This window comes from Gobius niger (genome assembly GCF_951799975.1).
Source record: "Gobius niger genome assembly, chromosome: 20".
Lineage (NCBI taxonomy): Eukaryota > Metazoa > Chordata > Actinopteri > Gobiiformes > Gobiidae > Gobius > Gobius niger.
The window spans coordinates 13,840,365-13,855,361 of record NC_136871.1 but is presented as its reverse complement, the minus strand read 5'-3'; the positions used below and the strand labels follow the sequence as shown (position 1 = coordinate 13,855,361).

Here is a 14,997-nt window from a genome sequence, read left to right as displayed (position 1 = left end):
TTATCTTGAAATGTATTTATGTTCTTATTCACCTTATTCCGGAGGCTCGCGTGGGCGCCGCCATTCATTGTACCCGCCCCTTTTCTCCTATCTGTTAACATGGGACTGGAGAAGTCCAGATAAAATCAGTCACTACAGGAAAACAACGCCGTTTTTCGGCCGCGCAGAGAAACGCTGCAGTGTGGACATGTTGGTGCGAATGAACATCGGCCATTTTACACAAATCAATCGACTAAACATCTGATCTGAGCGGAGAATATTTTCCCTCGTTCTCAGTTTAAATTAACGGGCTTCGCGCTCGACCGGCAGTGTCTGTACAACGGAAGTACCGAGACAAAGCAAAAAGTGGCAAAAGTGGGCGGGGCATAATAAGGTGAATAGAGTGTGTTTTGTCTAACAAATGATGTCTTAAACTGCTAGTAAAGCACTTTGAGCAGTCCCTGTGTATGAAAAGTGCATAAACCGTAAGGAATTAAAATATGCAAACTTGAACTTGTACCTGATTCCAACAGTAAGCAAGAAAATACTGAAATAGCAGGCCACACAGCACATAGTAACATATAATAAGATAAATGAATATGTACATGATGTCCTGTAGTATCATCTGTTTTCAGACGTTCAAACCACTTTCTATAGTTGACAGAGATAGTGTGTAACTTAACATATCCTACATGCTGTCACGGTTCTGTCCATGTTCAGTTCCCCCTTGATTTTGCTTGGTGTTCTTGTCCTTTAGTGTTTTATTTTGACTTGGCTGTTCTGTCCTTGTGATTTTGCTTTGCTTCCCCTTTGTTGATCACCTGCCCCGCCCTAGTGTGTTTCACCTGTTCCCTGTTCCTTGTGTATTTAGACCCCTCTGTTTTCCCTTGTCTTTGTTGGATCATTGTCGTTCATGTCTGTGGTTCATGTCTGTGTCCTGCTTCAGTTTTGTGAGTTTTTGGTTTTTGCATTTTTGACCTTGGAATCATCCATTAAATTCATTTTCAGTATTTTGGTTGGCTGATTGCATCTGGGTCCTCATTCCACAATCGCACCTCCAAACCACGACACATGCGTCTAAGGATGAATGGATAAACCGATACATGTTGAAATGGCCATGAGAATTGAATCCACTCCTGTACAAACTAAACATGGATGACTTTGGAGGATATCATGACTTTGCTGCGTTTGCGAACGAAAAGCCCACAAAGGCTGGAATAAACGTTTTTATTAAGGTATAGTTTTAGAAAAGTTCAACACAAATTCACAAACAATGATTAACATGCACAATTTTAGTATACAAGACAAAACAGTTACTTTTCAATATGAAAATGCCATTCTACAGGTCAGTATCTCACAGAGATCAGTGATTAATACAGCAGTATTAAGGTCAGAAGATACACTATATAAAAGCAAAAAGGTCGTCATTGATGGCCATCTTTCAAAAATATATGCAAGCTATTTACATTTCAGCAGAAACACTCTTCACCATTGAGCACAAGCACAGATATCCAAGTCAAGATATGTTTGATTTTGAGCCACTTCCTTCTAAGCCTTTGCTTCAGCAGCGGTATAGATCTACATACAATAAAAATGCTTTTAAGACCACTTTCAAAATGACACACACTATCCACCCTCGCGATTGCAGTTATGGAACCGTTATAAATTGTCAATACACAGAGTCCTTAACAATGGGGTAAAACAAACTGATTATAAAGAAAGAAAAAAAAAAGAGAAAGGGAAGCCTTTGGACCCAGCTGAAAAAGCCTTGTACCTATAGAAACTGCTGAGAACATCGAAACATGTATTTTGACCTCAACACAACAGAAGGATTAAGATCCCAGCTGTCAGTCAATCACCCCTGCAGACGTTTGACAGGCGGAATAATGGGGCACAAGGATCAATATCCCACTGACTAGTCTGCAGCGGTCAAATCCCCAGTCAGGTATCCTCAGGGAAACCTGTTATGTAGGTCATTTTTTTTACTGGGCCACACAACTGTTCACCATGTCCAGAGAAGAGCTGCCCCACACCTTGCAGCATTTCCTTGTGCTTTCGCTTGACTTTGGGGCAGGGTGAGGAGTGCAAGATACAGACCAGGCCAGCCTCCAAGCAAACGAGGGTACGCAGCCTTGTATTCAGCAAAAGGCACAGTAATGTGAAGCAGTATTTTGGGAGGTCTGCATCTTTCTGCCTTCAAGTTTAAGTGGCTTTGACAGATCCATCCACAAGTAGTTCCCAAAAGTTTTGTAGTGTGCATCAGACAGTGAAGGTTCCAAAATGAAAGCCATACCTTTCCCTCGGCTTCCAGTCAAAGCACTTGGCATCAATTATTCTGATGCCTTAATAGGTCATGAATTATGCTGCGGTTGAAGTCATACATTAATAATAACAGACTGTCAATTCTGGCATAAACGTTCAGTTATAGGTGCTAATTCAATGCAGTTTTCAAAATAATTTTCTTTTCTCTTAAGCATTTGTCATACTGTGCAATTAGGAATGTCAAGTCTGACAGCTCACCTGTTAGAGCTCTGGTCACTTTCTTCCATATCCCTTATGCACTGAATCCCACTGAGAGTGTGTGCTATGATTTAACTGCTAACTGTTCAAAGGGTCGGGGTGTTAGGAAGGTAAAAAATAAGTACAGTCCATCAGCCCAGTTCATTTGTAAGATGTAGAATACTGATCTGTCACAGTTCAGTGAGGCCATTGTGGGATTCATTCCAATAGTCCAAATGCCTCTGACAATTTTAAGACATACAGTACAATTCTCAAATACAATCTGTGATAGAAACTGATTGTCTTTGATTATGTCTTAATCTGGCCTACAGCCAAATGAGACTATGGGTAAGACCAAAACACATCCCTAAAGAAAGCATCGGCAGGGAACACAATGTTGTGAGAGTGCATGGCTCAAACGCTGCACGATTGAGATCTTGACATTACATATAAGAAGGTGAGCTGTGGGCTTCTGCGCTTTTTAATAACTTGCCAACACCCCACAAAGCAGATGCAGTGTGACGGAAGAAGAAATAATTTCCATGAAAGTTTTTGTCTTTTGATAATTACATGATACCATAAAAAATATCATTATGCAACTATTTACCTCCACTTTTAAACCAAGCAGTGATGAAGGCACTATTTTTCTGTAATCCAATGTACACTGGTCCATCTGGTCATGGGTGTACACACGGTTATATGAGCTACGTATCTGGAACAGGGGTCGTCTAAATGTAGTCGAGGTGCATTACACACGAGACCTGCCCGACACAGTAACACGTCTCTATTCTTGCAATCCTGACTTTTTTTTTTCTTCAGACAGAGGAAGCGGGCTGTGATACGCATTTATTATTTAGAGGAGCGTAAGATAGAAAGCCAAATGTCAGGATCTTTCAAGATACTGTGGAGGGGCCTTAAGCAGCCCAGAGTTCATATTATTTTAGCGCGTGTATGCAAGTGGCTTTGAGGCACCAATGATCAATTTGCAATGCCGGCTTAATGTACTCGACAAATCCTGAGAAGTGTCTGCACGCCAGAGGTGCTTCTCTTTGCAAAAATAGCACAAATTCAGATAATAGTGGGTGTACAATATTAATAGTTTTTCAGAAGTGTTTTGAAGCATGTTTGAATGAGAGTCTTAACTGCGGTAAGTGTCTGCATTTAGTAAGCTTTTCTGAAGTCTGTTCAACTTGTTTTTTCTAACCGGTTTGCAAAGTGTTTATAGGACTAAAGGGTAAAAAGTAAGAAGCAGCAGCCATTACTTTGGTACAGATCATGTGACTACAATGAACATTTGAGGCAATAGCAACTTCAGGGGCTTATCCTTTCAAAGTCAGCTGGAAGTCGAGAAAAGCAAAGCATGGTGGCACTATCAGAAAAAAAGAAAGAAAGAAAGAAGAAAAGCATATGTACAATCATACACTCAAATCATCCAGCCTGATGATAAGTGAGATGTGGTCCCGTTAGTGCTTGTCCAGTGCAGCCTGGTCCTTAACAATCCGCGAATATGGACCGTGTGTGAGGAGGGCACAGGCTGAAGAACAGGAGAATGGAGCAGGATTGATTGGACATCACCAGATGGAGCTGAGCAGAACACTGATGAGGGCTGAGCTGGGATACCACAGGCCAGGGCGTGTTGCTCCTGACCCTCGGGCTCCCATACCTGCAACACACCCAATAACAAAATACATTGAACAACAACTAGCACTTCAAAAGAATATGCATCTCGCTAGTAGAGATGGATATCAAGTAACTCTGGAACCAAACATTGCCTTCATAATTGAAAGGTAGAAAACAGTCCCTCAAAACAGACGTGTAAAGACATAAAGCAGGTACACTTGTGTGCTTGTTTGGACCTATGTTTAAGCTAGATAGTAAATTGCACATTATTCCTAAAATGCACAATACCAATGGGCTCTTTGCACAGTTGCACGATAGTGACATCCGAGTGAATTCTTCGGTGGCTGCTGTTCTTCCTCTCACGCTATTTCCCCAATGGGAATTAACGGTGTCTTACACAAATCAATAAATGGTTCCAGAAAACATGATGGACAGTGAGTTACTGATGGACGGTCACTGGCTACCTGGTAAAAAAACATAACATGTTCTTGTAATCTCAAAGCTTATAGATAGCGAGTATCAAAAAACAATTTAATAATAATTCCACTTTCGAGAACAAGAATCCCTCGAATCGAAAGCATTTCCTATCAGAAATCCTGTTGGTGACATTCTCCTGCTTTATTTCTGGCTTGAACAGGAGAGGCCATTTAAGCTTGTGGAGGAGATAAAAATTTGTATCAGATGGTGGAGCGGTGCACTGAGCCGCCTCACAGTTTAGCTCGGCAGCTGGATGGGAGCACAGAACTGCTTTATATGCTGTGGCGCTGTGCAGCCAGTCAACAAGGAATAATAACCCAATGGCAGAGATGGATGACACTGCACACACATTTCCAAAAAGGTTGCTTTCCTCTGAGGTAAGTCTATTACACATGGCTGCAGAGGGATGCACCCAAGCCAAATGAAATGCTCTTTTGCTGGAGTTATTAAATTCTCACTTAGGCTTCATCAGTGGCTGGAGAGGAAATGATATGCAAGTGGAGAGAACAGCAAACTCACTCAATTTGTGGATGTGGATTGGTTCGCTGCCCGCTCCCTCGCCGCCTTCACTCATAGCTTTGATCTGGATGAGATAGTTGTCAGAGGCAGATATGCTGAGCTCCACGCTGGTCTTCGTCGTCAAAATGGTGGTCATGTCATTGTAGCGATGCCGTTTCAGCAGCACCTAAAGTGAGGTGAACATAAAAAGGATTCAGTTGATGGGCATGTGATAGGCTGATAATACAGTATATGTGACGATCATTCCCCAGTTCATTCTCCCTGTTCTGATTGAACAAACGGAATTAAAGGTGGGGTACAATCAGGACAAAAGGCTCAAAAGGCTGGAAGAAGCAAGAATTTGTCAAATGCTGTGCAGTACTGCTTTGAATCCAGTGTTTATAAAAATTTAAGATGTAGCTGTTAGCCCTCAGAGTACACTCTTAACCTCTAAAAGCCCCCACTTTACCGAGTGCATTTTCTCCAGTTTGACTTGGATGAAAATGCATCGCAAAGAAAGCATCAAAAGAGCGGCAGCAAAGCAACAAAAATGGGACACAACAAAACAAGCAACAAAAAAGTGTTAAGACTGATGAAAAACAACTACAAAACAGGTGACAATACAAGGAATAATCTTAGATGTAGGTCTTAGCTTTCAAATGAGGCATTACTCTGGCCTATAGTCTGTACTGTAAGCTCCAGTCCAGACGCTTTTACATTTGGGTAATGCTGAACCGGAGAAAATGCGCTTGGTTAAAGTGGAAGGTAAGCGGTTAACAATGCCCCTAATTCAAGTGCACTTTCCCAATCCTGCTTCCCTAAATGCATTGTTCATTGGTGTGGGTGTGACTGTGGTCCAGTGGGCAGGCAGCCCCCTGCCTGTGTGTACCCTGATTGGACAGGCCACAGTGTCAGCACACCTTGTCTCACAGTTGTTGTGATATAGGCTGGCTGCAATCTCTCACAGGAATAAGCAGCACCTAAAATTCTTCAGCTCAAATGTTTTCACTATTTAAGAAGAAAATAACTGGATTTACATTCATGGGTTTTTACAAGTGAGACTTACCAAGTATCCTGTGACCTTTGACTCAGTCTCTGTGGCAACAACCGGATCCCAGTGGAGTGAAAGTGCGGAGCCAACCATAGTCCACTGAATATTAAGAGGAGGCCGGTCTGGGGCTGGATAGACATTGGCACAGGGAGCAAAAAAGCATGTGGTCAAAACATGACATAAAAATAACCATTTATAAAAAATACAAGCTTGGGAATAGGTACAGTTTGAAGACTATAAAGCTAGGAAACAAACACTGTGTGAATAGAATATAAATAAATAGATTTCATGCAACTGAACCAGTAACATGAGTAATACATGTTAGCGCAATCAATAAGAACTCATGAAAAAAAAAAAAAATACATTTGATTGGTAGAAAACCAAATAGTCTGTCTCTCATTTAGCTTCACTGAGGGCTTTGGTATGCATGGGGCAAAGCACTATCGATCAGCTTGCACTGACCAAAACAGCCCCCCTCAACCAATCTAAATCTTCAAGTTCTAATTATTCTTTTCATTGACTTGGAAATGTTAAACAATTCAAGATTTTAAGGGGACTAGACCTAAATAATTAACTTAGAATTCAAGGGTAAAATCTGAAATATGACTTGATATGTATCATATAAAATGAATAATTGATTTTCCACAATATTTTAATGTTATATTGAAGTTGGGGCGAGACTGAGAGGAAGGGCTTCATGCATTTTGCATGATATCACACAGAAAATTAAAAAAATAAGTTCAGTGCATTTCTATGTATGGCTCTACTCTGCTCTACTGTTCATTATCAGATCTAGATTCAGTTTTTGGATACATGGAAACACCAAGAGCATGCACATAAAATAAGATCTAGTCAGTGTATGTATGATCTAAAACCTCATATGGATCAAAACAAGTGATGCAATTGATTTTGTCCAACTTTCCAGCCCTATTCCACTATTTGAGGACGACTGTTTCATTTGGCATGCACTAAATATCCATCTTCTGGTGCGTCAAACTGCACATGACTGCTATTGATTGTCAAAGCCTTTAACCCACGCAATCTCAGAACAATAGTTAGAAAAGTAGCTCCCATGCTGCTCACACACCTCAGAGTCACTGAATAAACTCCTCATTGAGACAAATCAGCCGATTTACTCTCTTGTATCAGCCAAACTACTTTCCACATCTGACTGTCCTCTGTTAGACAGTGTCCAGATGTGACTGTCAACTGACAGACAGTGAAGACTGAGTTTAACTTTCTGGTCGATTCATTAAATCCGTGTTTCATTTAGGACAGAACACAGATGGGTTACCTTACGGGAATGGGCTAATACAATGGAATTGGATGTGCTGTTCACTCATTTATAAAAAAATAAATGAGTGAATAGTAGAAAATGAAAATAAATCAATCCAAATAATAATAATGGGCTCCTTCACGAGCCCCTCTTGTCCTGATTTACCTGGTTCAATGTCTTGTCATTGTAGCATGAACTTGCTGATTCTCTTCGTTTAAAATGAAAAGATTCTTGTCAGATTAAATTTAACGAAGTGCGAACAAAGCTGAAGTTGTGCTTAAGCCAAACGGCTTTGTGCGAGACAGCTGATGTACGAGTGTCTGTGCGTATGTGCGCCTTGGAGGACACACTCACGTGGTTTCTTGGTGGTGCTGTTGATGGGTGCCGACTGAGGGCCTGGGCCGGCTGTGTTGAAGGCTGCCACAGAGAGGTAGTATGCAGTGTCTGCCCTGAGGCTTGTCAAGTTGGCTGCGGTGTGGTTTCCTGTCAGACGCACTTTGCCGATCGTATCCGGTTTGGTGTCGTCTTCCCAATAAACGACCTGACAGACAAAGGTACACAGGAACAAGCTAATTCTATCTGACAGTGAAACAGAAGGGAAGTTAAATCTAAAACTTTGTTGGTAATTGATTCAGTGAATGAAGTGTCATTGTTTAAACAAGGTTCCACAAATAATGGCACAGGTGGTTAGAACTGCAGCATACAGCAGTGGTTCCCAGACATTTTGGAGCCGTGTATCCCCTGAAGCTTTGGGTGAGAGGTCACGTACCCCCTACTTTGATGTGATTGAAAAAGTTGTGAATATGGCACATAATAAAATAACAATTTCATCCATTATTACAGTGAACTCAACCAAGTTTTCCACATTTGAACACATGTGGCCTGTCTGGGTGATAGGCTATTAAGAATATGTTGGCCTAATTAAATAGCCTAAAAAGAAAAAGAAAATGGCGTCTTTTAGTGTTAAGGGGTAAAGCTTAGCGTTTTGCTTTGTCCCAGTGGACCAGGCCTCTGCTGCTTTTGTCACTTTATTCGGAACTTGAGACACTGGTTTGGAGTTGGACTCTCTCCGTTCTGGCCCCGCCTCCTCTGCTTTACATGAGCGTCTCCCTCACTGTCAGACCTACAGCTACAGATCCGAATGCGCTGGTTTAAGCTCTCGTTAACGCAAAGATAATTCATAAGCAGAACATTACAGGCTTATCACATGCCAACTCGACATGTAAATCATGTGACAGATACCAAGCCAAGGGGGAGAGCTGGAGAGGAGGGGGTGACACGCTTCTCCTTCCCCTCGGATCAGAATGAGCAGAAACTTGTGTTGCAAATCAAAGTCTCCAATTAGTCTGACGGCGTATGCACTGGCTCCTCTCTTTTTTTTGACAGATATAAAGACATTACTACTTGATCAAACTTTGGCGCTGTTCATGTTAAAGGCGTGAGGGCTGACGGACAGCCTCGACCGTGCTCCCGGTCTGTGGAGTTTCATGCACGCGGGTCCAAAGCTCGCCTCTTGGGGTTTGGTTCTGAGAAGAAGGGATTTAGGTTCAGAACAAGCACATCCACGTCTGAATTAGAAGATACTTCCACCTGTATAAGGTTTTAACGGGTCAATTTCTATTAGATTGTGAATTTTTTTTTTTGTGTACCCCTTGCTTACCACCGGGGTTATGCGTACCACAATTTGAGAACCACTGGCATAGAGTATATGGGACAACATCTATACTATGCTCACATTGCTGATTACAATTGTTCTATGTATTCATTTAATTATTTATTTGATCAGGATCGTGTTAATGAACACAATGAGACACTCGCAAGAACGCTCTCATTCATCCGGCATCCAGAGGGGACCCTATTGTGATGGCTTTTTGTGGTCAGGGAAACTGGAGCATCTGGACGAAGACAACATAGGCATGGGGAGTACATGCAAACACACAGAAAGGCCTCACCTGTCCCGGGAAACAACTCGGGACACTCTTGGTGAAAGGAAAGAGAGCTAGCTGCCGTATCACTGTGCCACTCCATCTCATAGTGTTTTGGCCACCAGTGTGACATACTGCCTTTATATAGATAAAACTGTGGTCTGGAATGGAATCCATCTCTTCAAAAGCTCAACACAAAAGCTAAAAGAAGGGTATACTTAACACAGGAAATTCAATACAGTTTAGACTTTTATCCAAAAAGCGTTCAAATTTCTCAAGGACGTATAAAAGCTTTAATCAAAGAACTTTGAGGCGACTACTTTGTAACCTTTTGTTGATATTCACTTGAATGGATGATGAGGGAATGTGCACCCAGTGGTGTATGAATGAGAGTATGAATGGGTGAGTGGATCCTTGCTGTAAAAGCGCTTTGAATGCCTAATGTAGGTGGAAAAGCGCTTTATAAGTTGAGACCATTTACCATTTACCATTTATACACAGAAATGATTGCACTATATCACTGAATTACAACCCATGTATACATGCATATTGTGCTCTACCAAAAACTGTGCCTAAGCTAAGGATCTGCAATTACACATGTCGAAAATAAACACGCCTTTGCAACTAGCTTTGGAACATCTTAAATATTGATATATCTGGTATTACATGACATAAAGTAGATAAATAATTCAATCAAAATATGTGCCTTGGGGGGGTACTCCGCTGCAAATGATTATATTTCATATGCGTTACTCAATTACCGCCGTGTAAGATAAGCATCATAATGACTTAAGTGAAATGTAATATTCAAATGCATGTGTAACAGCGCTGCATATAAGCTTTATGAATGGTGTGAATTAAAGCTGCCTGCGGCCCAGTGAGAGTGAGCCGTTTGAAGCCACTTGAGGCGCAGGGAATTGAGGCATGTTCTAAAAGGACAATGTGGCCAGCGCTATGGCAACTGTGAGCTGTGAGCGCAGGGCCAGAGGTGACAGCGGCTGAAAGAGCACCAGGGGAGAGCTCACCAAAGAGCTCCGTGCATTTGTCAAAGCGGGATAAAGGATTATTCTGCTTGGCACTAGCTGCTGGTGGAGGTCACAGAAGATATTAGTGCTCTTAAAAAGGCAGCTATATACGGAGAACTTTGACCGGAGGTGACGTAAAGAACATCTAGTTCTCTACAGAAGAGGTTCCCACCTGTTGTCACTTCGCCTTAAAAGAACAGGCCACAGTTTTTATATACTGAGATATGTAGACAAGTCGATGTGCACCTGTCTGGTCTCTGTGCTAAGTCACGCAAAACGACCAAAGATGTTGCTAGCATTTGGCCTCTCCCAATGTATTCCTATAGCTCCAAATGGGAGTGAAGTTAGAAGCTACCACGCTCTTCCACGGGCACGCACAAAGACCAGACAGGTACGTATCAACACGTCTAAGCTCAGGTAAGAACATATCATATCATCAACATTTTTACTCATTAATTGTCCGTGAGAGTAAATACTACGCTGACAGAAAAGACAAAGGGAGAGGGATATTGTACATTGTACACAATGGAGATAATTTTTTTGACTCAAACTTGGCTGTAAATACTGCTAAAGTGGCGCTAGCCTGCAGCTAGCTTTGCCCGTTAGCCTGTTAGCTTCTTCTTCGTGATTCCATTAGTGTGTATTGTGCCTCCGACCCGGATCAGGGAAAGTTGCAAGTGTGGTTTTCTGGCCAGAGGCACCAGGGGGAGATGAAAGACCCCTGAATCATCCCATTATCACTATTACCCCAGAGGGACCACAAAAAGGATTTATTAAGGTAAACAGGTTACTTAGTTCTTCTTTAAGGATTTAAGCTCACATTAGGGTCCCTACCCAGCAGTTGAGAACTTTAAGGACTTTAATGACTATACGACAGCTTTGACTGAAAGGATCCAATTATTTGTTATATGTATGTTACAAATGACCCATGATTAAATCATATGTTTATGTGTTACTAGTCATGAGTTGATCTGAGATATTTAGGACAATATTGTCTCATCATTAACGGCCTTAACTCCCGAGTGACTACTGACCTCATTCATTGTATTATGTTAATTTGAAATAGTGGTCATGGTGAATTACATGCACCATAGGGCCCATTTATGTTTGCAGAAAAGAAACAGGTTAATGTAGACCAATAAAAGTGACCCACGTACTTACCATAAAGGATCTACAAAGTTTTGAAGCACTGCTGCTAAATAGGAACTACCATGTATACAAATTCTATATCTGTTTGAAAAATACTTTTCATGGCACACAGTATAATTAAGAAGATGCCCCGTGAGAAAGACATTATTATCTAGAGAGGAAAGAGAAATGGTTCGTTGTGATGCATACCTCATATCCCAGCACTCGTTCAGGGATGGCACGCAAAGCTTCCCAGACCACTTCAATTTGCACGGCAGACACACTCCGAGCCACGACCCTCTTAGGAGACGCACTGGGGACTACAGAAATAGCGCAGCCGTGAGAATCCCACGTGCTAATAGCAATAACCAAGTATAACACAAAATACAGCCGTAGTTTCAGTGCAAAGCTATTTCCCACTTCTTGGTTTAATGGAATCAGAGAGTGACATGGAGGAAGACAATCTGCCCGGTAAATTCAATTAACCGGATACCTCCCTGACAGCGGTGTGCAGTCAAAGTCTGCTAGGATTTCCAGTAATCTAGCAGCATGATAACTAATATTCAGATGACATTCCCAGCTTAGAGTACAAGAGGCATTCATTTCACTGTTGGTATCCAAGGTCAGAGCAGTAAGAAGAGATTAAAGAGTATTTAAGCCTCAGTTGAGTGCACTACACACATTTTTTTTTTTGAGTGTGTGTGTGCGCTTTATAATGTCAGAAAATAAACATATAATTTGGCCTTAGTCAAGAAGACATAAACACAAAAACATCCTTTTGTTGCAACTACTGGTAATAGCTCTGTTCAGTTGTTGGTACTTGAATGATCTAAAGTGACTGGTACCTTCCTCTGCCGAGTACACCGAAGCGATGGAGCTGAAGGGACCCTCCCCGCGGTTGTTGTACGCAGCCACCTTGACGTCAAATGGGGAGAACGCGGGGATAGTGTCGTTGCGGAAAGTGTAACGAGAGACCCCAGGTGTTGAGATGACCGCTCGTGTCCACATGGCTGTGCCCATCTGTCTGAAGGCGATGATATAGCCAAATCCCTCACCATTCTGCAGCTCTTCCGGCACTGGCTGGGAGCGAAACACACAACTATAGTGATATTAAAAGGCATACAGCATTCAGGCATCTGTGGCATCCTCATATGCCATACAGACATCCTGTGATAACATGAACGTCTTGTCTGAGGAAACAAAGTCGATCCAAAATCTACCAATCAAACATTTTTTTCTTTTTTTTAAACAATTTTTACAGAATTTGTTTTCCCCTCTTCTTTCTGGTTAAAATCAGTATTGCGATACTTGTACATTGCAATCAAATAGTGTGAACTTTCCCCACAATGTTTGAAACCTCCATCACATTATCAATGTTCCTTGGGTCTTACATCCTTCCGTCATGCATTTGTCTCTTTGTGGAGCTTATATCATTTTTTTATTTTCCTTTTTTTGTTTGGCTATGGGGAAACCTGGGGTTGCATGCCGCCGAGGCTTCTCTCTCCCAAAACGTGTTTTTTTTTTTTTTCTTATGAATTGTGATTTTGAATGTTTTGGGAAGATTTGGGGATTTCATCACCTTTGTGGAGTGGGAACCCAGTTTTGAATTGTTTTTTTCTCACATAAACAAAGCCCTTCATAAAAAAGTAATGGGGATGTCAACTATTCCAGATCTAAACAACTGCAATAGGTCTGACGGAAAACAAAGATGAGTAAACAACGGAGCCAGCCAGTGAGTGGACTGTGTACGACTTTTGTATTTCGGCTCAACAATGATCTGAGCATTTGACTGGCTTTCCGGCAGCAGAGCAGGCAGGGTTATCTCAAAGGGAGACACAGTGCACCCATCTCAAAGCCTCTTCAGTTTTGCCAGAGGGAGGAGACTGAAGGACAGCTTCATCCACCTGGCTACCAGGAAGGAAGCTGAACTCTCCCCTTCTCTACCTCTGCTGCCTCCTATTGCGTATATACTCTATGTGTTAGATATTGCTCTGTATATAGCGTTTGGCACTAAAGGTTTGATAGTAACACAATTGTTCTATTCATCTTCACAAGCATACATTTGAAACTGTGTGTTTGATCAAGACCCCAAATAGTGAATATTACCTGGTTAATGAAGCAAACTTTGGAAGCAGTAAGTGTGAAATATAAAATGTCACCAAGTAAATGAAAACAAAGGCTAGAATGCAACAAATAACCTGCTTTAATTGATTTTTGTCAATGTATCCTTCAAAAGCAACGTGTTTACTTTGCAAAACTCTAATCTGTAGCTCAACAAATTATCGCTCAATGAAGAGCATACTACTGCGGTTAGTTAATGTGAGAATGTGTAACTCTGTCTGGTGAACTAAGAGAATAAGTGCTCTCTGTCCCTGCACTTGGCCTGAAAAATGGCCGGGTGCCGCTGAGCCGAGGCGAAGAGAGGTATCTCGCTCTAATGTGGGTCATAAAATTGCACTGCTCAATTCTGCACAATTAAGCAAAACCATTACTGGGCGATAGAGAGCGCAGTAAAATGTGACAGATCGCTTACCTCCCATGTTATCACTAATTCTGACTTGGTGCCGCCTCCACCTCCGACATCAGTGGGAGCTGTATCTGGAACTGAGAGGCAGAGCCCAGAAGGGAGCAATTATAACACAGTTTACAGACCCAACGACATGCCTCTGCTGGGGCTCGTGACAGAGGCGTCGATACACACTGCTACACCACAACAGTCAAAGCTGAATTACTAATACGGCTCTGATAAGGCAGCACATAAACAACACCGTGGAACTTTGCTCTTAATTTCTGAGGTAACTTGATCCCTTTACAGCTCCATCTCCGTTAGTTAGTTATTTGAATTGGATTTACATTCTTTCAGCCGGCAAATCATTGTTATACTTGGGTCAATATGACATTTTGAAGTAGCACTGAGAAGTGAGTAATATGACATTTACAACTCTTTTTGCGGCTTGTTGAATCCATTGCAAAAATCTATGAGCGCATTGATTACTTCCGTATTTATCAATGTACAGCACAGCCACATCAGACGCCCAGAAGAACAAAGCAGCTCTATAGTACTCCTTTATGGATGCTGGAGAAAACATGCTATATGGTTCACAGAGGAAAACATGATAATTAGATTGTAGCATCTCTCTCTGACTTCATATCCTTATTGGGAAATATTCTCTTCTCAACACATTTATTCTTTATATTTACCCCCCCCTGCCCTTTTTCCATGCTTCAATGGTGACCTAATTTCTGTGTAGGCAACAACATCCATGTCATACTGAAATAGACTGCACAGTATAGCCCACGTACTTGTGTCCTCTGTCCTGGTTTTGGCCGAGGAAGGGCTGGGTTCTCCCAGTCCGACGGCGTTCCGAGCCACCACTCTGAACTCATACTCCACCCAGGCATTCAGGTCCACCACTGTGGCTGTCAGCATGTTCCCGTTTATTATCTCTGGCACTGGGACGGAAAGAGCACACTCTGTCACACATGCTATGGCACCACGAGATTGATTTATGAATAAGT

At 41.9% G+C, this 14,997-nt stretch overlaps 1 protein-coding gene across 1 annotated transcript in view; it reads right to left on the bottom strand.

Annotated features, from left to right (window-relative positions):
- Positions 1 to 1,244: 1,244 nt before the first annotated feature.
- cntn3b (contactin 3b) overlaps positions 1,245 to 14,997 on the bottom strand; it is a 76,330-nt gene continuing 62,577 nt past the window's right edge. Inside the window, exons 16-23 of the mRNA XM_079578543.1 lie at positions 14,782 to 14,931; positions 14,012 to 14,082; positions 12,324 to 12,558; positions 11,689 to 11,798; positions 7,755 to 7,941; positions 6,140 to 6,252; positions 5,095 to 5,260; positions 1,245 to 4,141 (exon numbers count right to left, since the gene is read on the bottom strand). Coding sequence (XP_079434669.1) covers positions 4,050 to 4,141; positions 5,095 to 5,260; positions 6,140 to 6,252; positions 7,755 to 7,941; positions 11,689 to 11,798; positions 12,324 to 12,558; positions 14,012 to 14,082; positions 14,782 to 14,931 — 1,124 coding nt within the window. The 3' untranslated portion in view covers positions 1,245 to 4,049. The remainder of the gene's footprint in view (positions 4,142 to 5,094; positions 5,261 to 6,139; positions 6,253 to 7,754; positions 7,942 to 11,688; positions 11,799 to 12,323; positions 12,559 to 14,011; positions 14,083 to 14,781; positions 14,932 to 14,997) is intronic.